We start from the raw sequence: 27590 nt of genomic DNA, 5'->3' as shown, positions 1-27590 counted from the left end.
CTGGTGGGTGTGAGCTCTGCTCTGCTATTTACAGGTAATTAATGTTTAATTTTGCCTTTACATCGAACAGGGAAAGGAGAAGAACTGGGACAGGAATTTCCTCTGCTTGAACTTCTCTGCAGTGCCACGAGCCGGTGCAGCCAGGGCTTCCTGTGGCACAATCCAGCAGGAAAATCCCTTTGTTTCCCTTCTGCTTCCTCTCCCGCTGCTCCAGGGCACCCTGAGCAGGAGATCTGGGAGAGAAAACCCGAGAGCCTGCCTGGGCTGCAGAGCTGGAGGTGCCAGCACCATCTGTGCCTCAGTTTCTCTTCCCAGGATCCTTGAGCAGCTCCAAGGGCTCTTCCATTCTGGGGGAGGATAAATTGTCCCGAGGGTGCCAAGGCCTGGTTCAGGCTGTCCCCAAGGCAGAACCGGCCTCACAAACCACCAGGCACGGGGTGAAGGGCCAGGGCTGCTCCAGGAGTTATCCCGAGGATCTTCCTGCCAGGAATGGGGATGATGCACTTCCCTCTCCAAGGCAGGAAATTCCAGCACACCCTCATCCCCAGAGTTCTCCAGCAGCAGCAGCACCTGCCCCAGTATCCTCCCCCTGGTTTTCCTCCAGGAGCTGCACTGAGTGTCCAGGCACTCCAGGGTTTTTCCAGGTGACCATTTCCAGCTCTGGATTGGGACAGGAACCACCAGCTCCCCCAGGGCTGGGTCAGCGTGTCCCGTTCTGCTCCAGGAACAACTCGGGCAAGGAATTCAAACGGGAGCATTGTTCTGATCCCACCCCGGGGCTTCCCCAGCCCGCCCTGCCCTTTTAACTCCATCCTGAACTTCGCCTCTGCCAGCCCCAATCCCTGCCGGGGTTCTGCTCAGGAATCCAGATCAAGCCCAACCCTCTGGAATTTGAAATTTGGAACTCCAAATACCAGATTTGGGGGAGGGAGTTGTTTTTGTTTGGCGGAATCTCAAATCCAGTGCCCTCCGCTGTTGCGGGTTGGGCAGGGGGAATTTTCAGGTGAGGAAACAAACCCCAGGTAGAGACTGCAGACTGAAGGGTTGAGGAAAGGAGCACAAAGCTGAGAGGGGTTGGTGCCCTTCCCCCTGCGGGCTCCTGCTGCTCTCGCTAATTCCTGCACGGCTGCCAAACCCGAACCACAGCAGCGCTGTCCCCTCCTACACCGCCCCAGCAGCGGTTTTGGGGCTGTGGCCGAGGCGCCGCAGCTTCCCAGGGCAGGTGACGGCAATGGAGAAGGCGATGCCAGCCTGGCGAGGGGCAGGGCCAGCCCCTCCCACACCTGTCACCAGCTACCTGCCACAGGTGCTGCTTCTTGTCGCATCGGGCTGTAATCAGCAAACCGCAGGCTGGGGTTAAGCGGTAATTAGCGTGTTAAAGAGAGAGGAAGGTTCGGGCAAGCGGCAGCTGGGGTTTGGCACAGGGAGCGCCTGCGGCGGCTTCTGCTGCTGCTTCTGGGGCCTTACCTGGTGCTGAGGGGCAGCTCCGCGCCCTGCGAGGGCTGGAGCCATCCCTCAGGGCTCAGGCCGGGCTGCCCGCCTCACCTGGCTGCGCTGATTACCTGCGAGGAATAATGGACGAACAAGCTGAGGAGAAGTCGGAGCGCCCCTCGCTCCTTCACACAGCCTCAGCCTCGCACAACCCCGCAACCACCTTCCTGCGTTAATTAGGGCACAGTCGCTAATTACCGGCGCGGGAGAACGAGTCCCCCTCTCTTCCCCCCGCGCATGCGCATGGCCCCCCCCTCACCTGCGGCCCTCAGGTGGAGCAGCGGCGGGAAAGGGGCGGGAGCGCGGGAACGGCGGCACCGGGGCGCATGCGCACAGCGCCGCCTCTCCCCCCCTCTCACCGCACCGACCTGTGCGCGCTCCCGCGGCCTCTCCGTGCGCGTCACCGCCACCGCCGCCTCGCCGTCCGTGCGCGCCCCCGCGCGCGCGCACTCGCCGCCCCCCCCTTGTCCTACGGGGTGTTTCCCCCCTCCCTTCACGGCAGTGCGCGTTCCCTCCCCGCCTCCGAGCGCGCTCCCGCACACGCGCACTCACTCACTCACCCCCCCCCCCCCCACCCCCCCTTCAACCTTCCCGGCCCTTCAAACGCGGCCTCGGCCCGCGCGCGCTCCCGCCTGCCTCTCCCCCCCCCCGCCGAACCCCCGTGCGCGCTCCCGCCGCACACCGATCCGTCATTCCCCCCCCTCCTCTCCCCACATACACACAGCACCGAGCCCCGCGCGCGCGCGCGCCCCCGCGAGGACCGGCGGCGGCTGCGGCGGCGGCCACGTAGCGCTGCGGCGGCGGCCGAGGGGCAGCGGGACCCGCGTCCGCTCGCCCGCGGCGGCGGCGGCAGCGCCTGGGCCTGAGCGCCGGCCCCGGGCCGAGGCGGCGGCGGCGGCGGCCACCGGAGCGCGGGGGCCGAGCGGAGGGGCCCGGAGGGAAGGAAGGCAGGCAGGGACGGAGGGAGGGCCCCGGCCGCCCTGCCCTCCGCCCTCCGCCGCCGCGCCCGCCCGCGCCCCCCCCCCCCCCCCCCCCCTCCCCGCGCCGCCCGGCATGGACGGCGGCGGGGGCGGCCCCGAGGGCACCGGCCTGGGTGAGTGCGGGGCCGCCCGCGCGGCCGCCGAGCCCCTTCCCCCTCTTCCTCCCTTCCCTCCTCCCTTCCCTCCTTCCTTCCCTTCTTCCTTCCCTTCCCCCGGGCCTGGCGGCGCAGCCGAGCAGCGCTAGGCCCGGCCCGGCCCGGCGGTGGGCGGCGGGGGGAGCGGGGCACGGGCCCCGCACGGCCCGGAGGGGAGCGGGGACGCCGGGGCAGGAGGAGGCAGGCGGGCAGGGATGGGGCCGGGAGCTCTGCCCGGGATCGGGGGGGGGTGGGGGGTTCCCCTGAGGTTGAAGGTTCGGTCCGGGGGCTCTGCCCCAGCTCGGGGGGCTCTACCGGGGGCTCTGCGCGGGGTTGGAGACTCTGCTCGGGGTCCGGGGGTATCCCCCAGGATTGGAGGTTCTGCCCGGGGTCTGGGGGTTCTGCCCGGGATCGGGGGCTCTGTCTGGGGGCTCTGCCCGGTATCGAAGGCTCTCCCCGGGGCTGGATTCTCTCCCCGGTGTCCCCGGGGCTCTGTGTCCCCTCCCCGCGGTCCCGGGGCTGTATCACCTGCCTGGGCGAGGGAAGGGGAAGGGAAGGTGAGTTCCCGGAGCAAACGCGACATTCCTGCGGGAATTGCAATTGGGGTTTGGAGCGTGTCCCCTCGGCCCCTGCCGTGTCCCGCTCGGTGTCACCCGCGGCTGTCCCCGGCGAGGTGAGGGTTCAGCGGTTCCCGGTGCCGTGCTCTGGCTGTAAAACCGGGGGGATTTCTCTCATCCTCAGCCTTTTCCTTCAGCTGTTTCCTCCTTCCCTTCCCTGCGCTCCCGGCTCGTGTGCGCCCCGGGGTTGGGATTTTGGGCGTGATTTTCGAACTTTGGGTGTCCCGGTGCAGCGATAGTGGCGTCTCGGCGGGTTTAACAGAATTACACGCACAAAAAGAAACCAACCTTGATTTGGAAACCCACCTTGGGTTTGGTGGAAGTGAGGGAAGGGATGTGAGGAATGAGAGATTTTTATCCAGGGTTTGGCACCGGCTCTGTGGGCAGGGGATGGAGATGAGCTCTGGGAAGCACCTGGGTTATTCCCGGCTGGAAGTTCTGTTTCTCGCTGCCTGTTCCTTTAATAAATGGATATTTTTAGAGATGTTTTTTTGGAAGGGTTTGGAGTTGCCCAGGTGTGATTTTTAAAACGGTTTTGTGTCTGATATCTGATCATTCCCCTGGTGTTTATCGGATCTGATCGTTCACCTCTGGTTCTGCCCCTTCCACCTCCCTTACCTGTGTGCCAGGTGCGTTCCTCTGCTGCTGTGGTGGCTTTTCACCGATCTGCAATCCCGCAGGGATGCGGAGCCCGCTGAAATTCCAGGTGTGACCGCAAAATTTGGATCACAAACACCCCACAGCGCAAACTGGGAGAGCTTTTCCAGAGGCTGTGCGAAAGAAAAGTGCAAATTCATGAAGGCTTTTTTTGATTTTTCCAGCTAAGCAGTTGCGTTTCCTGGGCTGCCAGGGGGTTTAAGGGCTTGTTTATAATTTTTATTTTCTGCTGGAATGAGGATTTGGGGTGTTTTTGTGGCTCGGGATTATTTGGAATGTTCACCTGATTTGGAATGTTCACCTGATTTGGAATGTTCACCTGATTTGGAATGTTCACCTGATTTGGAATGCTCACCTGATCAAAAGAGGCTTTGGTGTCCGAGGTTACTGTGAGTGTTTAATTGACTTTATTATCTAATAATGATACAGGCAATCTTTTAATTGATGTTTCCAGAGGAAATCCTGCTGTAGGAAGGGTGGAAGTTTGGGCTAAATCACCCAAAAATGGAAGATTTTTGGGGTGCTGTGCTTTCCTCCTCTCCACCCCAATCACAGAATGTGGGGATTTTACCCCGAGAGCTGCAATTCCACCCAAAACCTCAAAGTTTTTACCTATCCAAAAGCTTTTTTTTTGTTTGCTTTTGGCATCAGAGCAGCAGGCTCCATGTGGGAATGCCTTGGGAAGGACTCCCGGAGCTGTGAGAGGATTTTTGCAGTAAACAGGAGGAGCAGGGACGTGCCCAGAGCACACCTGAGATGGCACAGGTGGATTTCAGGTGCTTACAAAACTCCTCACTGACCTATTTCTCTCTCTCTCTGCCTCTCTCAGGGGCCTGAAAAAAAAAAAAATAAAAAGAATAATTACATTAAATTTATTCCTGGTTCTACAAGAAAATGAAGAGGGAGAAGTGAAAGGCAGCTGAGGAGAGGGAGATTTCTCCAATATTCTGTGAATAATTATTAAAGTATTTTATAATGTACAATATAGACTATTATTTATAATATATGTTGCTTATTATGTATTAATATATGATTAAATTAATACATTATGTATTATATTGTATACATTATGTTTTATAATATGCTGTATATAATGCTTTATATCTGATGTATTTTATGATATATCTAGCACATAAAATACAAAGTTTTATTTCTCTTGGTTCAGTTCCTCCAGCACAGACTCTCTCCCTGCAAGGTCCAGGCCTTCTAAAAGGGAGATGAAGTCAATTTTTAAACATAATTTTACTTTTCAAAACCAGCCTTAATTTACACTTTGCTCAATCTGTGCTGTCTGCCCTTTCAGAATTTTATTTTGTCAATATTTGGAGGTTTTTCCCCCACAAGAATTAGGGAGAAAAAACATGGATTTTTCTGTTAATTTTATACTCATGAAGTTTCACACTTAAAATATTAAAGCAGATCCAGGTGAGATCCCCCTGCTGTGTCCTGAGCTCCTTCAGGGGAATGTGGTTGAATTTTCCCAGTTTTTCACCAAAAAAATGTGGATTTTTTTTAAACCCATACTTCCGTGAATCCCATTTTCCCAGTGTTTTTCACCAAAAAAAGTGGATTTTTTTTTTTTTAACCCATTCTTCCTTGGATCCCAACTGTTCCCACTGTAAACATAAGGCCTTAAAAACCTTCCCAGGATTTGGGACAAAACTTCAGGAATCTTTTGACCCCAGGAGATGTTTTGGGTGGGATCTGTCATGGTTTTGGTGCCCGATTTAAAACCTGATTGGGTTTTTTTTAAACACATCCTCATAGTAATGAGCTAAATCCCACCCAGATTTGTGCCTTTTTCCAGGAAATTTTTTTTTCCAGAATTCCTGTCGTTCTCACCACAACTTCCCCCCCAAAAAATAAAAATAAAAAAAAAAAAATTAAAAAAAAATAATAATAAAAAAACCACCTCCCAATGTACCTAATTTTTGAACTCCATTCCTTTCCCAGGTGATTTTGGAATTTTGTGCCTTGCTCCTCCCTCCTGGAAAACAGGGAGTGAAACCCTGGCAGCTCCAGGAGATTCCTGCCCTTCCCTCGGGAGGTTTCACACTGCCACATTTCCCAGCATTTCCCAGCAGCTTTTCCAGCACCTTCTGCTGGGCCTGTTCTCTTTGGAAATGGACATTTTTTATTTTTTTTTTCCCCTGTGGAAATGGGATTTTTATTTTTATTTTTTTTTCCCACCGGCAATGGGATTTTCCCTCCTGGAGAAGGGACTTCTTTTCCTTGGAAAATGGGATTTTTTTTTCCACCCCCCCCCCCCCCCCCCATTGAAATGGGATTTTTGCCCCTCTTGAAATGTTTTTTCCCCTGGAAATGGGATTTTTTTTCCTCTTGGGATTTTTTTTTCCCCCTGGAAATGCCGGTTTTAGGGAGGCTTTGGGGCAGGATATTCACACTTCATTTACACCTCTGCATATCCGAAGACACAAAGACACCTCCAGAGCCTCTTTGGGGACAAAATTGTTAATTTTGGGCAAGAGATCTTAATGACAGATTTCCTTTTTGAGGTTTCCAAGGATCCTGGACTTCAGTGATGCTTAATGGGAAGTGCCATAATTGAAATAAAATCTGAGTAAAATCTTAGCTCAGCTTTAATTTTCCTCAAGATAGATCAGCAGAGGGGGATGAAAATAAGCGGTTTTAAAGGGGAAAAAAAGCCAAACAACATTTTGGCACCTATTTGGATATATTTACAGATTTAAAGGGTCAAAAGACCCTTGAAAAGCTTTTTTTTATCTCAAAATGACCAAATAATGATGATAAAAAGTGATAAATGGGAAATGTGAACCAGTGAATCACCTGGGGGCATTGTAATCTTATTTTCAGGTTTTTTTTGTTGTTGTTGTTTTTGGGTTTATTTTGCATTAAAGGATGCAGGAATAGATTGGAATACCTGGAATTTCCTAACTCAGCCATAGCTTTTTAATTTTTAGATATTTCAGGTGATGGGAAGAGTCTGGAGTTGTGGTTTTAGGGCAAAGAACTAGAAGTTATTTTAAAGTTTTTTTTTCCAACTTCAAGAAAAACGTTGAGTTTGTGGCTGTTAAATCTCAAACTCCGCCAGATTCAGTTAAAAAAAAAAAAAAAAAAAACAACAAACCCTCATTTATTACAAAATCCGAGGGAATTTAACGCTGAATTCCCAAATGGAAACCTCTGGAACAGATTTTTCCTGCAGATAATGCTTGAAAAAAATCCAGGAATCGCTGGTTGGAAAGGCTTTGTGTCTCCCAAAAATCTGGATGCAGCCAGATCATTCCTCTTGAAAGGAAAAAAAAAAAAAAGGGGGGGGGGGAAAGCCTGAGGGTTCTTCCTCTTGGATTTTTCTGTTCCAGTGGCAGGATTTTATAGATATATTTTTCTGGGATTTTTAAGAGATATTTTTTCTGGGAATCTGAGGAACACTTCGGGGGAAATTCCCAGCTCCAGACAAAGTAGTGCTGCCTGCTGAGTCAGCAAAATACCCGCCCAGGGTTATTTTGGGAATGGCCAAAAAAAAAAAAAAAAAAAAAAAAAACAAACCCAAAACAAACAAAACAAACAAACAAAAAAGCAGCTGGAAAAGCAGCAGGATGAGGTGGGAGCTGCATCCTCGGGCTGGAATTCCAGAATTTCCAGGATTTATCTCCTCTCCAGGCTGTTGTTCTCCAGGGTTTTGTGTCCAGGATCTGTGGAAGTGATGGAAAAGCTGTTCAGAGGGAATTCTGAATTCCCTGTTTTCCACGGGAATTGGGAATGCTGCTCCCAGACACCCTCCATTCCCAAACTGCAAGGAGATTTCTCTTCCCTGCTTCTCTTTCAGGATTATTTTCCTGATGATCTGAGGTTTGGGAATAGGAATAGGGTCGTTAGCAGCACTCAGCGCTTTAGTTTGCATTTATTTTGCATTTGTTTTGCATTTATTTTGCATTTCCACGGGCTCAGGCAGCTCCAGCACTTCCCATGGAAATGCAAAAGCACCGGGATGAGGCTCTGGGAGATAAAACTTCCCTGCTTAAAAACAGATTTTCAGGGTTGTTTGCACCTAAAGCAGCAAGGATGCACAAGAAAGTAAGGACTGGGGGCAGAGAGAAATAATCGAAATAATTCCTTTCAGATGTTTTTTCCCACTGTTTGGGAATGGCTGGGCCTGTTCCAGGCACCTGTGCTTCCAGCTGGGAGAGTTTATTGAGGGTTTTTTTTTTTTTTTTTTTTATTGCAATACCTCAGATTTATTGAGCTGTTTGTGGAACCGTGGGGATATCCTGCTAAAGGGATCGAGTCCAATTCCTGTACTGGACACCCCAAAAATGTCATTTTAGCCCTCCCTTTGTGTTTTCCAGGTGCAATCTGTGCTTGTTTCCTGCTGCTTCACTCTCCATAATTCTCATGACCTGGGGATTTCACAGAGTTTCAGTGGGAAAACATCCTCACGTCTTCATCTTTTCCTGAAATCCTCAGTTTTTCCTGAAAATCCTCAGTTTTCTCCTCATATCCTCAGCTTTTCCTGAAATCCTCACTTCCCCCTCACAGTCTTCATTTTTCCTCAAACACTTCGTTTTTCCTCAAATCTTTAGTTCTCCTCGCATCCTCCATCAGTTTTTCCTCAATTTTTCCCTCACACCCTCATCTTTTCCTCGTTTTTTTCCTCACACCATCTGGTTTTCCTCTATATTTTCCTCACACCCTCAGCTTTTCCTGAAATCCTCAGTTGTCCTCAAATCCTCTATCAGTTTTTCCTCAATTTTTCCCTCACACCCTCATCTTTTCCTCAATTTTTCCCTCACACCCTCATCTTTTCCTCATTTTTTTCCTCACACCTTCTGGTTTTCCTCTCTTTTTTCCTCACACCCTCAGTTTCCCCCCATCTTTTCCTCACACCCTCATTCAGTTTCCCCCCAGGTTTTTCCCTCACACCCTCAGTTTTTCCTCAGTTTTTCCCTCACGCCTTCATCTTTTCCCCATTTTTTTCCTCCCACCTTCTGATTTTCCTCAATTTTTTTCTCATACCATCATTTTTTTTCCCCCCATCTTTTCCTCACACCCTCAGTTTTCCCTCACACCCTCACTCACTTTTCCCGCAGTTTTTCCCTCACACCCTCAGTTTTTCCTCAGCTTTTCCCCACACTCTTGTTTTTCCTCAAGCCCCGTTCCCCTCACGTCCTCACTTTCTCCTGAAATCCTCTTTTTCCTCACTTTTCCCCCACTTTTCCCTCAGTTTTTCCTCACCTTTTCCTGCGGGGCCGGCCCCGCTCCCCTCAGGCCAGGCCGAGGCCTCCCCAAGCGAACCAAATCTCTATTTTTAGCGCAGATAACACCAAAAAATGCGGTTTTTCTTCAGAAGCTCGGTGTGAAGTTGCTCCCACACACTCACCAGCTTCCTCCACCCACTCTTTTGTCTGCAAATTGTGCTTTTTTTTTTTTTTTCCCTTCAGAATTCGAGCGTTTCATGCCTGAGACTTTGCAAACCTTTGATTGCTCCCGGTTCGTTCTGCAGATATTCCCCAGGTTTGGGGCTTGATAAGCATCAAAAATCTCTTTAAAACTCTTGTTTCCTTTCTACATCTTAATCAGGGCTTGCATCTCCCCTTAGGCAACATGACTGGAATTTGTTCTGTGGAAAAATCGGCCTTGATAAAATTAAATTCACCTTTAAAATGATTAAAAAACGTTTGGGTGTTTTGGCATTTAAAACACCCAAACGCTGCTTTGGGATTAGAAATTTAAAAGGAGGGGGTGAAAAAAAAAAAAAAAAGTGTTTTAAGAGCAGTTTGAGGGCAGTGGTTCAGAGCTGCTGCTTGTGCTAAATGTCTAAAGAGAGCTTTGGGTTTTATTTAAATAATGGACTTGAAAGTTGTGGGTCCCTTGAGGGTGGCAGTGAAAGGTTCAAAGCCACTGATGCTGCAGAGTGAAGTGGTTTTCAGAGCAAACACCTTTGATAATTCAGAATAAACCCCACTGTGGGCTTGGTTTGAGGTGGTACCTGTTGATAAAAAGGGTTTTTTTTAACATATAATATCCCTTCTGTGAGAAGAGGTGAAAATACTGGCAGAATTTTTTTTTTTGCCATTTGATAAATGGGGGGGGGAGAAAGTGAAATTTCCTTTTCCTGGCAAGTTTTGTGCTTTCCTGGCTCTGCAGTAAAATTCCTGATTTCCATCCTAGAGATGCTTAATATTATGAGGAAATAATCAGGTATTTTCTATGTGGAACAGGGAATTTTCTGAGTTCCTGAATAATTCATCACCACTTAGGAAAAGCTAAACTGGGATTCTTCCTTCCCACAGCTTCCTGGGTGTAGAATTGGGAATTCTGTCTGGTCCAAACCAGTTTATTTTATATTTTTTTTTCTGTCTGGATGTGAGTTGTGACCACAAGCCAGGGTTATCAGCCCATCTCCTGGGATTTCCTTTGGGGCTGGGAATTCGGGATTTGAGGCTGGAGCAGTGGGAATGGGCTCTGCAGTCACTGCCAGGCACCTTTAGGATGCTCTGGAATAATTTGGAAACCCTCAAGAAATAATTCAAAATAAAACGAAAATAATAAAAATAATTTAAAAAAAAACCCAAAACCTCAAAAAAAAAAAATTTGGAGAAGTGCTCAAGAAGATGTTTTAATGAAGTTCATAAACAAACTGGTTATTTTCCCTTTCTTTCCCCAGTGTGGCACTTCACAAAGATTCTTTTTATTGTTATTCATAATTAATTATTCAGGTGCTGGTTGGTTCATCTCCTGTCCAGTTAAAATTCACTCCAAAAGGGGGGGAAATTCTGGTGGAACAGAAAGGATACTACAGGAATCTCGGGAAGAGAGGGGGATTGAGTGGGAGATTGGGAAGGAATTCCCGGCTGGGATGGAATTCCCAGGGAAGCTGTGGCTGCTCCATCCCTGGAAGTGTCCCAGGCCAGGCTGGAGCCCTCTGGGATCATGGAAGGTGTCCCTGGATGGGATTTTTTTTTGTCCCTTCCATCCCATTCTGTCCTTAATCCTCCTTCCCTGCACCCTCTGATCCCAGGTTTAGCTCAGGACTTCCCAGGCTGTTCCTGATGGGATCAGCCCAACCCAAAACCTTGGGCTTCATGCTGCCATCCCGAACTCCCAAAGTGGAATTGTCCCGGTGTTAAAAAAAGTAAATTTAAAATTTAAAAAAAAAAAAAATAGAAATGTGGGGGGATTGATTGCTTTGTGTCCATGAGGGACCACGTGGCGCTTCCTGCAGGAGGAAGTGGCAGCGTCCCGGGCAAATTCCAGCCTGGAAAACCGCGGGGGAGATGTGGATGGGCAAACTGATACTGTGCGGTGGGGATTTAGGGACAGAGAGACAAAGGGAGAATTCCCCAAATCCCTGGAAATCCAGGATCGCTGCGGTGTTCCCGGTCTGGTTTAGTGCTGCAAGGTGAGAACGGCTCTGCTGGAATTCCTCAGGCGTGGCTGCCCTTGTTGGAATGTGACTCTGGAATATGTGAGGATGGGCTGGGGGAGGTTTGGGGTGTTTTGGGGTGGGGGTGCCCCGTGTCCGTGGGAGCAGAGCAGGGTTTGGGCATCATCAGTGCTCCCAAAAAACCCAGGAGAAACTGCTGGGGTGGTCTGTGGTGCATGGAGAATATTCCTTGCCTGGATTTCCATTCCGTGGCAATCTGTTGCTGGGAATTCTCCTGATACCTGTGGGGCCATCAGTACTCCCAAAAAACCCAAGAGAAATGGTTGTGGTGATGTCTGGTGGATGGAGAATATTCCTTCCCTGGATTTCCATTCCCTGGGAATTTGCTGCCAGTTCTGATCCCTGATGTTTGTGGCACCATCAGTGCTCCCAAAAAACCCAGGAGAAATGGTTGTGGTGATGTCTGGTGGATGGAGAATATTCCTTCCCTGGATTTCCATTCCCTGGGAATTCTCCTGATCCCTGTGGGGCCATCAGTGCTCCCAAAAAAACCCAGGAGAAATGGTTGTGGTGATGTCTGGTGGATGGAGAATATCCCTTGCCTGGATTTCCACATCTTGGGAATCTGCTGCTGGGAATTCTCCTGATCCCTGATGTTTGTCCTTCCCTTTCCCAACCCCACCCACCCTCAGCTCCTACTGAAACACCCCCGGGCTTTCCCCAAACCTCCCAAAATCCGAAGGGATTTCCCACCTGACCCCTCTCTCCCTCTCTCTCTCTCTCCCCCCGTTGTCTCTTGCAGATAAAATGCTCGAGGGCTCCGCTTCCTGCCGAGGATCCCTCCCTGCCCTGCCCCTGCCGTGATCCCGAACCTCACCCCAGCCCGTCCAGGACCCCCCCGACCCCGCCGGGCTCCCATGGAAGAGGCGCCGGGCCGGAGCAGCCCCCCCGAGCCGCAGCCCCGCGGGACGGAGGGCGCCCCATGAGCCCCCCCAGATGAGCCAGGCAGCCAAGGGCGAGCCCCCACCCGGGGCCGGCATGGCACAGGAGGGGCCACCTGCCTTCTACCCCGGCCAGGAGCTCGACCTGTCCACCAAGGTGTACAAGAGGGAGTCAGGGAGCCCCTTCTCGGTGCTGGTGGACAGCAAAGTGAGCAAAGGCCACCTCCACGAGAGGGAGGAGCAGCCGTTTTTCAGGGAGAGCAGAGCGGTAGGAGAGGTCCGGGCTGTGAAAGAAGACAGGGAAAACTCTGACGACTCTGAGGAGGAGGAAGAGGAGGAAGATGAAGTGACTTACAAAAGGGAGCAGATTATAGTGGAGGTAAACCTTAACAACCAAACCTTAAATGTGTCCAAAGGGGAGAAGGGTGTCCCCTCCCAATCCAAAGAGACTGCTGTCCTTAAGAGCAGCAGTGAGGAAGAGGAGGGTGACAGTGGGGAAGAGGCCACGGAAGACAGTAATGATTATGAGGAGAATGAGAGGCAGAAGAAAAAGGAGAAAAGAGTGGAGAAGGTTAGTGTTGGCCAGAGGAGAAGCAGGAGAGCAGCCTCGGCCGCGGCCGCCGCCGCCTCCCCGGCGCCCAGAGCGACGCGGGGGCGCAGAAAGAGCGCAGAGCCCCCAAAACGTAAGAAGAAAACTGCAAAGGAGCCCAAGGCACCTGTGCAGAAATCAAAGTGTGAAGAGAAGGAGACTCTGACCTGTGAGAAGTGCCCCAGGGTGTTTAACACACGCTGGTACCTGGAGAAGCACATGAACGTCACCCACAGGCGGATGCAGATCTGCGACAAATGTGGGAAGAAATTTGTGCTAGAGAGTGAGCTGTCCCTCCACCAGCAAACTGACTGTGAAAAAAACATCCAGGTAGGTCTGCTCGCCTTCCTGCCAGGTCCCCACACCTCCTGGATCCGGCTGGTGGAAGCTTCACAGGGGGAAAAAAAAATAAAAATCTCTTTTGGCACAGCCCCGGGTGCTGAGCCAGGCCCGGGCTCTGTTTTATCCCGCATTTTGGGGTCTCCCAAAAGTAGGGGATGGCAGGGGAAACAGTGCTCAGCTGCTCTGAGCAGTTACTCCAGGAGTAAACTGTGAGTCGGGAACACAAAGCTCCTTTAGCAGGGTCGGAATCCGGAGTAACTGGTCCCAAAAATCTGAATTTCTGTGGTAAATCGTTCTCCTCGTCCTGCAGCTGAGCACCCACAGCTCTCACTGAGTTGAGAATTCCAGGGGTTTCAGGACAATAAAACCTCACAGCGTGGCCAGGTGAGGTGTCCAGGGGAAACAGAACTCCAGGAATTCCCTGGAATGGGAAATCTGTGAGATCCCAGAGAGGCAGCAGCGGAGTCAGGACCTGAGCTGGGCTTAAAATGGGATTTAAACCCCGCTGAGAGCACAAGACAAAGGCAATTCCCAGAGTGTTCCTGAAGGGTTGGAATTCTGCACCTGCACCCCTTCCCTGGCAGGAAACCCCTGCAAAGCTCCTTGAAGACACAAAAAAAAAAAAATTTTTTTTTTTTTTTTAATTTTTTTTTTTAATTCTGATTTCCCCCAGCCATGGGAGGAGCAGCTGTGCTGGGGAATTTTGGGAGCTGTGGGAAGAGCTCCAGAGTTTCTGCTCCCTTTTGGGATATTTTTTTTTTTTCCTGGCCCCTGGGCAGCTCTGTGCCAGTAAATTGGGGTGCTGCTCCTTTCTCTGGCACCCCAAATCTGTTTGGTTTTTTTGGTTTTTTTTGTTTTTGGCCTTCTTTTCACCCTCCTCCTGAAATCCTCCCAGCAGCAGCAGCCCCAGTTGGATTTTTGGGCAGCTGGAATTTGGAGGGCAAGGAGGTTTTTTGTTTGGTTTTTGTGTGTGTGTGTGTGAGAGAGAGAGAGTTTGAGCACACAATAATTGCACATTTTTCATTGTTTGTTTGTTTTCAATGCTGGGCTGGGTTGATCCTCAGCTCCCGCTGTGGGGGACATGTGGAATATTTATTGCAATTTCTCTTTTCCAAGCTCTTTTCCCAGCTCTGTTTAACTCTGGGCTGGGTTGGATTTAGTTTGTTTGTTTTTTTTTTTCCCGTATGTTTCAACTCAAGGAAGGATTTATTAGTATATATTTAATTCTTGCAGCTTTTCAAAGAAATATTTTAAAAGTTCACTGCATCAGGGTACGTTTAAATGGGAATTTAAGAGATGCCCCAGCATGGAGGGGGTTTATTCACAGCATAAAAATTGAAGCAGGAATTAAAAAAAAAAAAAAAAAAGGAATCGAAACGGGAATTCCTGAATATTTTGAACACGTAAAATGGAGAAAAATCCTGTGTGCATCCACACACGTGTGCAAAAGTGATAGGAAAAGGAGAAATTCTAGAAATCGTGGTTTAAATCCAGAGGAACCTGGTCCAGAAACATCCCAGTGCCAGCAGCACTGAGAGTCACCTTCAAATCCTCAATATCCAGGAATAAATCCAGCAATTCTCGTTCTGTCCTGACCTTTGGAGTGTGTTTTCCAACTGCCTGTTGATGTGTTTTTATTCCAGTTGCCAACAGGATTGAGGGAAAATTAAAATTTCCCTTAATTCAGGGTTAAATGTGTCAATGGGGAGCTTTGTCCTGGAATAAAAATGGTTTAATGTTGGATTGAAATGCAAACCAAGGCTGGCTCCTCCCAGTTTTTTCATCCCGGGGATGGAATAAATCTGTTTTTTCCAGGGAATTTCTGCTTTTTCATCCGTCACAATCAGCAGCTTCACCGAATTTCTCTCGTCTCTCTCTGTGTGGTTCCTCTCAGTGTTGCTGTTTTAATCTTGAATTCTGTTGTAGACTTCACCCCTCCAGGGGCTCCTTTCACCGTAAATCCAAGGATTTGGAATCTCTCTGCTCTCTAGGAATTTCCCCCCCCCACCTCCCAAGAAGGGAATTCCCAGCTGCCCCAGAATTCCCAAACCTGCAGAGATTCCAGCAGGAGAAGAAGCAGAATCCCAAAGGAGCAGGATTGATTAATTTGTTAATTAACCAGCACCCAGCCCTTCTGACTGATGGGGCAGGGGTGGGATATGATGGGCTGGGAAGTGGAAATATCCCAAAAAAACCCAAAAATCCCAAAATAAGGAACAATTCCTGCCTGTGCCCTGCCAGGTGAAGATTTGGTTTCCTCACACAGCAGGATTTCCAGCTGGAATTTCCACCTCGGACACGGATTTTTTTTTTTATTTTTTTTTTTTTTAAATGAAGTTTTTTGGGAAGAGCTGAAATCCTCGGGGGGCTGAATTTCCTGGACATTCCACGGGAGTTTTGGGAAGGAATTCTCACATTCCAGTGTCACTGTGGACCTCCAGTGTTGCCTTTAATGAGCGAGGAGAACACAGCAGGAGGAGCTGGGGCTGGATTTGATCCAGGAGCTGATCCTGGAATGTCCAGAGGGGTTGGAGCTGCTTTCCATGGAGATCCAGCAGGATCAGAGCTGCTTTCCATGGAGATCCAGCAGGATCAGAGCTGCTTTCCATGGAGATCCAGCAGGATCAGAGCTGCTTTCCATGGAGATCCAGAGAGGTTGGAGCTGCTTTCCATGGAGATCCAGCAGGATCAGAGCTGCTTTCCATGGAGATCCAGAGGGGTTGGAGCTGCTTTCCATGGAGATCCAGCAGGATCAGAGCTGCTTTCCATGGAGATCCAGCAGGATCAGAGCTGCTTTCCATGGAGATCCAGAGAGGTTGGAGCTGCATTCCATGGAGATCCAGAGGGGTTGGAGCTGCTTTCCATGGAGATCCAGAGGGGTTGGAGCTGCTTTCCATGGAGATCCAGAGGGGTTGGAGCTGCTTTCCATGGAGATCCAGAGAGGTTGGAGCTGCATTCCATGGAGATCCAGAGGCCCCTGAGAACCTGGACTGGTCACACCTGGATTTGGGGGGTCAGGAAGGGCTGGATGGGGCTTTGGGAATTTATTGGTGTCGGCCTCCTCCAGCTCTGTTGGGTTCTTCCCTGTCCAGGAGTTTGGATTTTCCCACTCCAGGAGTTTGGATTCATTCTGCATCCATGGTTTAGATCCTTCTCAGTGAAAATGTTTGGATTCTTTCTACTCCAAGGGTTCAGATTTTTTTTTTTTTTCTGCACCACGGGTTTGGATTCTTCCCTCTGCAAGGGTTGGATCCTTCCCACTGAAAATGTTTGGATTTTCCCACTCCAGGAGTTTGGATTCTTCACGCTCTAAGGGTTTGGATTCTTTGCCCTCCAAGAGACTGTATTTTCTCCAGGGGTTTAGATTTTCCCTCTCCGAGTGTTTGGATCTTTCCCTCTCCAGGTGTTTGGATCCTTCCTTCTCCAGGTGTTTGGATTTTCCCTCTCCAAGGTTTTGGATCCTTCCCTCTCCAAGGGTTTGGATTTTCCCTCTCCAACCAAGAGTTTGGATTTTCCTTCTTCAAGGTTTTGGATCCTTCCCTCTCCAAGGTTTTGGATCCTTCCCTCTCCAAGGTTTTGGATTTTCCCTCTCCAAGGTTTTGGATTTTCCCTCTCCAAGGTTTTGGATTTTCCCTCTCCAAGGGTTTGGATTTTCCCTCTCCGAGGGTTTGGATCCTTCCCTCTCCGAGGGTTTGGATCCTTCCCTCTCCAAGGGTTTGGATTTTCCCTCTCTGAGGGTTTGGATTTTCCCTCTCCGAGGATTTGGATCCTTCCCTCTCCAAGGTTTTGGATCCTTCCCTCTCCGAGGTTTTGGATTTTCCCTCTCCGAGGATTTGGATCCTTCCCTCTCCAAGGTTTTGGATCCTTCCCTCTCCAAGGTTTTGGATCCTTCCCTCTCCAAGGTTTTGGATCTTCCCTCTCCAAGGTTTTGGATCCTTCCCTCTCCGAGGGTTTGGATCTTCCCTCTCCGAGGTTTTGGATTTTCCCTCTCCGAGGTTTTGGATCCTTCCCTCTCCAAGGGTTTGGATTTTCCCTCTCCAAGGGTTTGGATTTTGTCACTGAGCACTTTGTGTTTGTGGAGCTGTCCGTGTGCAGCTCCCACACTGTTGGATTTTGGGGGATCAGGAGGCACTGGAGCCTCCCCTCAGGTGTAAATCCCAAACCTCTCCTTCTCAGGCACCTTTTCCCACCCTTTTTAAATCCAACCCTGAGCTTAACCCCCATCCCAATCCTCCCTAACCCCGATCCCCTGTCTGGTCTCTGCCCACCCCAGTGCGTGTCCTGCAACAAATCCTTCAAGAAGCTCTGGTCCCTCCACGAGCACATCAAGATCGTGCACGGCTACGCCGAGAAGAAATTCTCCTGCGAGATCTGCGAGAAGAAGTTCTACACCATGGCCCACGTGCGCAAACACATGGTTGGTGAGTCCTGCACGTGGCTTGGGGTCCCACTCCGGGGGCACTGGGGAGGGGGGTAAAATAATGGGGAAATTGGAATTATCTGGGGGCTAAAGGGGGTTAAAATAATGGGGAAATTGGAATTATCTGGGGGGCTAAAGGGGGTTAAAATAATGGGGAAATTGGAATTATCTGGGGGTTAAAGGGGGTTAAAATAATGGGGAAATTGGAATTATCTGGGGGGTTAAAGGGGGTTTAAATAATGGGGAAATTGGAATTATCTGGGGGGTTAAAGGGGGTTAAAATAATGGGGAAATTGGAATTATCTGGGGGGTTAAAGGGGGTTAAAATAATGGGGAAATTGGAATTATCTGGGGGGTTAAAGGGGGTTAAAATAATGGGGAAATTGGAATTATCTGGGGGGTTAAAGGGGGTTTAAATAATGGGGAAATTGGAATTATCTGGGGGGTTAAAGGGGGTTAAAATAATGGGGAAATTGGAATTATCTGGGGGGTTAAAGGGGGTTAAAATAATGGGGAAATTGGAATTATCTGGGGGGTTAAAGGGGGTTAAAATAATGGGGAAATTGGAATTATCTGGGGGGCTAAAGGGGGTTAAAATAATGGGGAAATTGGAATTATCTGGGGGGTTAAAGGGGGTTTAAATAATGGGGAAATTGGAATTATCTGGGGGGTTAAAGGGGGTTAAAATAATGGGGAAATTGGAATTATCTGGGGGGTTAAAGGAGGTTAAAATAATGGGGAAATTGGAATTATCTGGGGGGTTAAAGGGGGTTAAAATAATGGGGAAATTGGAATTATCTGGGGGTTTAAAATAGGGAAATGAAAATGATCTTGGGAGTTAAAGTGGTCAGGGGGAGGTAAAATGGTCAGGGGGAGTTACAGTGAAATGGGGAAATGAAAATGGTGTGGGGGGTTAAAGTAATTGGGAAATTAAAATTATCTGGGGGGCTAAAATGGCCGGGGGAGTAAATTATATGGGAAAATTAAAGTAGTCAGGGGGACTCAAAATGGTCAGGGGGAGTTAAAATAACTGGGAAATTTAAATTATTATTTATTATTCAGGCATTGTTTGGTTCATCCCCTGTTCTTTCCCCAGTGTGGTACTCCACAAAGATTATTATTGTTACATTATTAATAATTAGGGATGGAATTCCTGGCTGGGAGGGTGGGGCAGGGGCTGTGAAGGAATTCCCAGAGAAGCTGTTTTTTCCAGGGAATTTCTGCTTTTTCACCCTTCACAATCAGCACCTTCACTGAATTTCTGTCCTCACCTGTGCTTCCTCTCAGTGACAGCAATTAATCCTTAACTCAATTAGTTCCATCCCCACCAGTGCCCCGGGCCAGGCTGGAGCCAGCTGGGATAGCTGGAGGTGGGAATGGATCTTTAAAGCCCTTCCAAGCCCCAAATCCTGGGATTCCATGAAACCCAAGCAATCCCAGTTGTCCCAGTTTATTGCTGGCACAAAAGCCACGGCTGGACAGCGCCAATCCCTGGCTGTGAGCAGGGCTGTGCTCACCAACCACCACCAGCAACCACTTCCCTGCCTGGAATTCCCAGGAATATTTCTCCCAAGCCCCCTTTTTTCTCCTGGATTTGCCCTCTGGGATCTCCATGGTTTTTTGGTTTTTTTTTGTTTGTTTGTTTTTTCCTGTCTTGCAGCCCACACCAAGGACATGCCCTTCACCTGTGAGACCTGTGGGAAGTCCTTCAAGCGCAGCATGTCCCTCAAGGTGCACTCCCTGCAGCACTCGGGGGAAAAACCCTTCAGGTGTGAGGTGAGGCAGCTCCTGAGGGCTGGATCCACGGGGAAAATCCACGGGAATGTTCCTGGGAAGTGGGAATGGCCTGGGGTGGGGTGGGGATGAAGGGTGGCCTCATCAGAGTTTGGGAATTCTGAATCAGTGAGGGGTGATCCCAGCACAGATCCATCCTCAGGGAATTCTGAGGGGAACTGGGGCTGGGAGAGGGAACAGTGGGTGGTACAGGCTTGGGAATGACAATTCCAGGGGAAACAAATCCCAAAAAGAGCTGTGAGGATCTGGTTTGGAGGGAGGCAGAGTCCTCTAGTGGAGAGAGACAGCGGGCTGAGCTCCAGAGCCACAGAAAAAACTCCTTTATTCCTGGAACAGCCCTATCCCTGCCTGGCTTTTCCCTCCCAATTCCAGCTTTTCCCACCCAGTCCCAGCTTTTCCCACCCAGTCCCAGTTTTTCCCTCCCAATTCCAGCTCTTCCCACCCAGCTCAGTTCCAGTTTTTCCCCCCCAATCCCAGTTTTTCCCACCCAATCCCATCTTTTTCCTCCCAATCCCAACCGTTCCACCCTCCTGATCCACACCTTTATCCCAGCCCTCAATAACTCAATAAAACCCCTGATTTTTTTTTTTTTTTTTTTTTTTTTTTTCCCTGTGAGTTACTCCTCACCCGACCCGACCCTCCCTCCCATCCCCCTCCAGGGCTCACTCCCAGCTTCCCAAATTCCCGGAATTCCTGTTTTTTCCCCCCAGAACTGTGACGAGAGGTTCCAGTACAAGTACCAGCTGCGCTCCCACATGAGCATCCACATCGGGCACAAGCAGTTCATGTGCCAGTGGTGTGGCAAGGACTTCAACATGAAGCAGTACTTTGATGAGCACATGAAAACCCACACAGGTAAGGGCTGGGGAAACCCTCCTGGATGAGGAGATTCCCATGGAATTCCCTCGGGGGAATTGGGGTTGGGGTTTTCCAGCTGGGAGATGGCCTGGGAAAGGTTAATTCGTTGCCTTGGTTCCTTTGTGGTGTAGAAATCTTCACGGGGATTCTCTGTGGGGGAAATGGGAGGTGGGATTTGTTTCCTGGGTGTTTCCAGGAGGTCCTGGCTGGAGCCTTTTGGTCCCAAATCCCAACTGAGCCAAGATTTCAGATGCTTTTGGCTCTAAATCCTGGGGGAGCCAGGATTTCCTTGGGTGCTCTCCCATGGATCAGGGAATTTTTCCAGGAGTTCCCCATAGGTCAGGGAATGTTTCCAGGGGTTCCCCCATGGATCAGGGAATTTTTCCAGGGGCTCTCTCACAGATAAGAGGTTTTCCCCCATGCATTGTCCAGGAGAGAAACCCTTTACCCTTGAGGGGAGCCAGGATTTCCCTGGGCGTTCCCCATGGATCAGGGTGCTTTTCCAGGGGTTCCCCATAGGTCAGGGAATTTTCCCAGGGGTTCCCCCATGGATCAGGGAATTTTTCCAGGGGTTCCCCCATGGATCAGGGAATTTTTCCAGGGGTTCCCCCATGGATCAGGGAATGTTCCCAGGGGCTCCCCCATGGATCAGGGAATTTTTCCAGGGGCTCCCCCATGGATCAGGGAGTTTGTCCAGGGGCTCCCCCATGGATCAGGGAATTTTTCCAGGGGTTCCCCCATGGATCAGGGAGTTTGTCCAGGGGCTCCCCCATGGATCAGGGAATTTTTCCAGGGGTTCTCTCACAGATAAGAGGTTTTCCCCCGTGCCTTGTCCAGGAGAGAAGCCCTTCATCTGCGAGATCTGCGGCAAGAGCTTCACCAGCCGGCCCAACATGAAGCGGCACCGGCGGACGCACACCGGGGAGAAGCCGTACCCCTGCGACGTCTGCGGCCAGCGCTTCCGCTTCTCCAACATGCTCAAAGCCCACAAGGAGAAATGTTTCCGTGTCACCAGCCCCGGCGCCAGCCCCGGCCCCGCTCTGCTCCCCGGCCCCGCTCCCGCTCCCTGCCCGGCCCCTCCGGCCGCGGGCGCCGCGCTGGGGCTGGGTCCGGCCGCGCCCCCCCGGCCCGTCCCGCACCCCTACGGCCCCCTGGCCCTGCAGCCCCACGGGCATCACCCCCACGGGCATCACCCCCAGCACCTGCCCGTGCCCCCCGTGCCGCACCTGCCCCCTCCTCCTGCCCTGTTCAAGAGCGAGCCCCTGAACCACCGCGGCCACGGCCACGGCCACGGCGGCAGCGACGGCTTCCTGAGGCACCTGGAGAAGGCCAGCCCGGCACAGCCGCACTGACACGCTCTGGGGACCCAGGTTTGGGGGCTGGGATGGGGGATCTGCGATGGGACCGAGGCCCTGAGCCGCCGTGGGCACGGCCACGGGCACGGCGGCGACGGCCGGGACGAGGCCGGCCCGGCACAGCCACGCTGACGCGGTCTGGGCTCTTGGATCTGGGATCCAGCTTTGGGGTCTTGGATCCGGGATGGGGGATCTGGGATCTTGGATCCAGGTTTGGGACCTTGGATCCGGGATGGGGGATCTGGGACCCGGGTTTGGGATCTTGGATCCGGGACGTGGGACCCAGGTTTGGGATCTGGGATCTGGGTTTGGGATTTGGGATGGCATCGAGACCCTGAACCACAGCGAAGGCTTCCTGTGGCACCTGGACAAGGCCAGGCCAGCACAGCCACACTGACACACCCTGGGATGGGATGGGGTCTGGATCTGGGATCCAGGTTTGGGATTCTAGATCCGGGATCCAGGATCCGGCTTTGGGCTCTGGGATCCGCCCTCCTGCCACCCCACGCCTCATTTGGGATCTGGGTTTAGGATCCAGCATCTGGGTTTGGGATCCAGGATCCAGCTTTGAGATCTGGGATCCACCTTTGGGATCCCACCTGGCTCTGATCAGGGTTTGGGATCCACCTTTGGGATCCCACCTGGCTCTGTTCAGGGTTTGGGATCCACCTTTGGGATCCCACCTGGCTCTGTTCAGGGTTTGGGATCCACCTTTGGGATCCCACCTGGCTCTGATCAGGGTTTGGGATCCACCTTTGGGATCCCACCTGGCTCTGATCAGGGTTTGGGATCCACCTTTGGGATCCCACCTGGCTCTGCTCCCCCCTCCCACCCCTCTGCTGGGCCGAGCCCTGCCCCAACCCCCCCCCAGGACTGAATTCCCCCAAATTTGTGTTTTCCCAGTGACTTTTCTAAACCCCAGCTCCCGAGACTGGTGGGATTTTCTAATTTCATATCAGCTGACGAGGTTTGCTTGGCTTTTATATCCCGGCCCCCTCCTCAAAGAGGAGGTGGGCACGGGGCTCTTTGTACTAATGGGAAAGGCTGTGAGTTAATTAATACAGAGCATTAATGATCACTGTGTACGTAATGATTCCTTTCAGCACCCCGAGCTCGGAGCGTTCATCCAGAAAAGCAAAAAAAAAAAAAAAAAAAAAAAACCCACCAAAAAAAAAAAAAGGAAAAAAAAAATTCCCCTTCCCGTTGTTTTTTGTGTAGCTCTCCTAACACACTTCTTTATTTTACTACAGAAATTATTTTAGAGGTTTTTTTGTATAGATCCTATTTAGTAGAGTCTGTTTCTAAAACTAAAACAAAACAAAAAAAAAAACGCCCAAAAAAATTGATGATGATAATAATAATAATAATAATTGTATTTCCATAAACGGTGTAATTTTTTTCAGTGTAGCTGCACCTCTGTTGTACAATAGAGAAATTTTTATAATCAGCCCAAATGTGATTCCTCAAAGATGCTTTTCCCAAATTCCCCAACCCCACAACTCCAAGGTGCTTCGGAGAAGAGAGGAAAAAAAAACCCCCGAGGCCTCTGGAAAAACCAGTGGCAATTTCTGGATTTAATTTATTTTTTTAGGGCTCTTTTTGTCTTGTTATTTTTATTTGTTTTTATTTCCCTTTTCCCGGTTTCTCTTCAGCTGTTGGGATCAGATATTCCTGCTGGATGTGGATTCAGGAATTTTATTGGGATGGGTTTGGGGAGGGAGATTTTTGTCTTGCCAGGTCAGGAAATTCGGGAATGGGAAGTGCAGGGAAAAAAGCAGGATCAGCCAGAAGGGGGAAGGGAAGTGTCCCGAGCCAAGGATTGGATCTGGGGCAGGATTTTGGTGACTTTCCTTGGGATTGGGTAAAGTAGGGATGAATCCAGTGCTGCTCTCAGGATTTAGGGAATTCCTGGGATTCTTGGGAATGGGGAGTGCAGTGGGATCAGGGAATTCCTGGAGAGGGGAATTCAGTGGGATCAGGGAATTCCTGGGATTCCTGGAGAGGGGAATTCAGTGGGATCAGGGAATTCCTGGGATTCCTGGAGAGGGGAATTCAGTGGGATCAGGGAATTCCTGGGATTCCTGGAGAGGGGAATTCAGTGGGATCAGGGAATTCCTGGGATTCCTGGAGAGGGGAATTCAGTGGGATCAGGGAATTCCTGGGATTCCTGGAGAGGGGAATTCAGTGGGATCAGGGAATTCCTGGGATTCCTGGAGAGGGGAATTCAGTGGGATCAGGGAATTCCTGGGATTCCTGGAGAGGGGAATTCAGTGGGATCAGGGAATTCCTGGAGAGGGGAATTCAGTGGGATCAGGGAATTCCTGGAGAGGGGAATTCAGTGGGATCAGGGAATTCCTGGGATTCCTGGAGAGGGGAATTCAGTGGGATCAGGGAATTCCTGGAGAAGGGAATTCAATGGGATCAGGGAATTCCTGGAATTCCTGGAGAGAGGAATTCAGTGGGATCAGGGACAGGGAACGAGCTCGTGCCTGGTTTTTGGGACAGGGAGATTTTGGGATGAAGCTGCTCCACAGCCCTGGATATTCCCAGGCAGCTCCATCCCAGGAATCCGGGAGGGGTTTTAGGGTCAGGGTCGGGGATTTTGGGAAGCTGGGGCAGTTCCCGTGGGAATTGCCCCGTTCCAAGGGCTGGGATTCTCTGGGATCCCTTGGAACCCCCCAGGTTGGAATTTCCCTCCTCTGGAGCAGTGCCCAGGAATTCCTTTTTTTTTTTCCCAGGAATTTCTCCTCTTGGTGCTGCTTTTCCCACCCCAGTCCCACCAAACTCCACATCCACAGATCCCCAGGGGTGGAATTCTGCCCTGGTCCTGGTCTTTGGGATTCATTTTTAGCCAGAAAATGTGGAATTCTCCCCCCCAGGAGAAAACCTCTGGAATTTGCTCCTCCCTGGATGATTCTCCAAAGTTTTCCTAATCCTGGATTTGGGTTTTCCATAACACTGGGAACTCTGGGGCCATTTTGGGCCCCAAAATCTCATTTTTGGCTGAGCTGAAAGCCCCTCCTGATGAAAGGAATGACTTTTTTTAAATCATTTTCTCCCGAATATTTAAATCCCCCCCCCCCCCTTTCCCTACTGGCAGGAAAAAATTCCGATCCTGAATTCCCAACCGATGCAATTCCCTGGAATTCTCTGCATTCCACTCCTGCAACCCCCAGTGGTGCCACAATTTCCTGCCCAGGCCCTGGCATAATCTGATTTTTAAACGCTGAAAAAAAAACAAAAAAAAAAATTTTTTTCCAATCCATAATTTGTAATCCAGGTTTCAAAGCGATTTTTTTTTTTTCTTTCCCTTCTCAATAAATCCTCCAGGATTCCAGGCTGCTCTTCCAAGAATTCCAGAATCTGGGATGGGGTTTTTTTTTTCCTGTTCTTCAGCTCCGCTCTGTATCGGATCATTCTGAGAATTTATGAACTTCCTTTCTGTGGAAGAAGATTAAAAATTCCAACCCCTCTTCCCGGTCTGGCCGTGATGTGAGATGCTGGGAGGGAGGGGTGGGATTTAATCCAGGAAAAAAAAAAAAAAAAAAAAAAAATTAAAAAAAAAGAAAATGGAGTTTCAAGTGCAGGGAATTCAAGGCTTGGATTTATTGTGGTTTCTTAATTTCCATTTTTGCTGCACCCGCAGAATTCCACAGGGATGGGAAACTCCGAGGGATTTGCTCGGATGTTCCCTCATTTCTGCACCTGTCACTTTTGCTTTCATTCCCCGTTTTATTTTATTTTGGTTTTTTTCCCTAATTTATTTTTCTTTCCCCATTTTATTTTTACTTTCCCATTTTATTTCGCCTTATTTTCCCGATTTATTTCGCTTTTCCCTCCCCCCCCCCCCCCCCTCCCATTTATTTCACCTTTTCCCGTTTTATTTCCCTGCCTTTTCCCCGTTTTATTCCTCGATGTTTCCCGGGATCGGCGCCCCCAGAGCTCCGCATTTTTCCCGGGAATTCCTTCCCGAGCCTTTGGGATTTAACCCGAGCCACGTTTTGGGGAGGCTGAGCCAGGAGAGGGCGATGGAGCTGCCGGGATCGCTCCTGGAGCATTCCCTGGATTCGGGAACGATCCCCGTGTTCCTAAAGCAATAATTCCTAAATCAGTAATTCCTAAATCAATAATTCCTCCTCAGGAATGGGATCCTCCCGGGATGTTTGGGTGGGAAGGGACCTGAAATCCCACCCGGGGTCCCTCCCTGATCCCGGCGTGCTCCAAGGACGATTCCCCTGGGATTTCCCTCCCATTCTCCCGGTTTTAAGTCTCAAGTTGGGTTTTTTTTGGTTTTTTTTTTAAGCTGGTTTTTCCCGGAATCCCCGCGGGCAGAGCTCCCTCCAGGAATGCTCCGGGACAGATCCCGGGAGTTCCCTCTCCTCCTTTTCCCGAATTTCCCAGCAGCTCCAGTCCCAGATGTGCTCCAGGTGTTGTTCCCGGCAGGAAAAGGAGAATTCCCAGATTTCTGTCCAGGCAGCAGCTTTTCCATGGGAAGGAGGAGCATTCCCGGCCGGATCAGTAAATCCAGGGAATGCGGGGATGGCTCTGAGCCTCCGGGAGCTTTTCCGGGGGGATAAAATCCATTTTGTTCCCTGATTTCCATGGGGTTTTATCCAGCAGAAAATAAACGGGGATAGAGCAGGAGAAGGGGCCGGGACAGGGAATGGCTTCCCGCAGACAGAGGGCGGGGATTTGGAGATTTTGGAATTCCCAGGGAATCTGTGGCTGCCCCTGGATCCCTGGAATTGTCCCTGGCATGGTGGGAATTGTCCCTGGATGGGACTTGAGGTCCTTCCCACCCCAAAATATTCCATGATTCCATAGAAAAACTCTTGTTTCCCGGTGGGTCCTGACTGAATCCCAGCTCCAAAGGGGGAATTTGGGGAATTCGGCAAGGCCTCGGCTCCAGAATTCCCCCAAAACCCGGAGGGCTCCGGGAGCTCTGATCCCATGGGATTCCCAATTCCCAACCTTGGGGATGCCGCAGCACCGGAGGGACGCGCGGGGCCAGCGCCGGGGCTGACGCAACCCCAAAACCCAGGACGAGAACCTGGAGCGAGCTGGGCTGGCCCGGGAGCTGCGGGAATTCCAAAGGTTGGGAAAAGGCTCCGGTGGTTTCTCTGGAGCTGCCAGGAGCGCCCGCCCCGGGCTCTGTCCTCGCCTGCTCCCCGGGGCTCTCCGCAGTGGAAAATCACCGGGAGCGTCCGGGATGATCCCGGGATGATCCCGGCATGGTCTTTGCCCCGCTGGATCCCGGTGGGAAGGGGCAGGAGCCCGTGGGGAATTCGCCCTTTGGAATCTCCCGCTCCGAGCGGGGCTGGAGCGGTTCCAGAGGCGGGGAAATGTCCCGGGGAAAGCGAGAGCGAATCCCAGAGCCGGAGTGTCCCAGGCTGAGGAGGGGACAAAAGAATTCCCTAAAACAATTCCCCGATCCTCCCCAGCCGCTGGAGCAGGGTCGGCACCTCCGGCCGGGGGGAGCCAGGGAAGCTCCCAGAAACGCTCCGAGCTTTTCTCTCCAGCTCAATTTCCCCAAAGCGAGGAAGACCCCGAGCTTTTGGGGCTCGGAAGACCCCGAGCTTTTGGGGCTCGGCGACAACGTGGCACCGCCAGGCTCCAGCGCAGCCGGGAGCGCGACCCGCGGCTCTTCCCGACCTTTGGAATCCCGGCCGCGCCTTCCCATTCCCGGACACTTTTAATTAAAACCCAGCGCAAAACCCCAACCCCTGCTGGCTTTTATTTTTATTTTTATTTTTTTTTTTCCTCTCCCCTCCGCGTTCCCGAGCCGGTGCCTCCGGGGGCTCCGCCCGGGTATTTTTATCTCGGCGGAGCCCGGGCGGGGCCGCCCTGGCACTGCCACCCTGCCATTGCCCGTCCCGAATTAGCGCCGGGGCCCCGCTCCCCGCCCGCCTGCGGCCCGAGCGGCCCCGCCGTTATTTTGGGGACAATTCGGGCGTTCTGCTCACCCCGAGCCGCGGCGCCGCTCGGCTTTGGGGGCAGAACCTTCCCCCGCCCCCCCCCCCCCCCCAGGGGATTCGGTTACGCA

At 51.1% G+C, this 27590-nt stretch overlaps 1 protein-coding gene across 1 annotated transcript; it reads left to right on the top strand.

Moving 5' to 3' along the window:
- Nucleotides 1–1728: 1728 nt before the first annotated feature.
- ZNF652 (zinc finger protein 652) lies at nucleotides 1729–21544 on the top strand. The gene is given in 10 exon segments (XM_062508048.1): nucleotides 1729–2400; nucleotides 2906–3162; nucleotides 3456–3544; nucleotides 11064–11161; nucleotides 12051–12143; nucleotides 12146–13108; nucleotides 17394–17541; nucleotides 19201–19316; nucleotides 20045–20189; nucleotides 21030–21544. Coding segments are annotated over 10 exon segments (3096 nt in total).
- The last annotated feature ends 6046 nt before the right edge of the window (nucleotides 21545–27590 follow it).

The sequence above is a fragment of the Cinclus cinclus genome, chromosome 24 (assembly GCF_963662255.1).
Source record: "Cinclus cinclus chromosome 24, bCinCin1.1, whole genome shotgun sequence".
In the NCBI taxonomy this organism is placed as follows: domain Eukaryota; kingdom Metazoa; phylum Chordata; class Aves; order Passeriformes; family Cinclidae; genus Cinclus; species Cinclus cinclus.
Note: the sequence above shows the minus strand (reverse complement) of the source record. Positions and strands in the feature narration are given on the sequence as shown.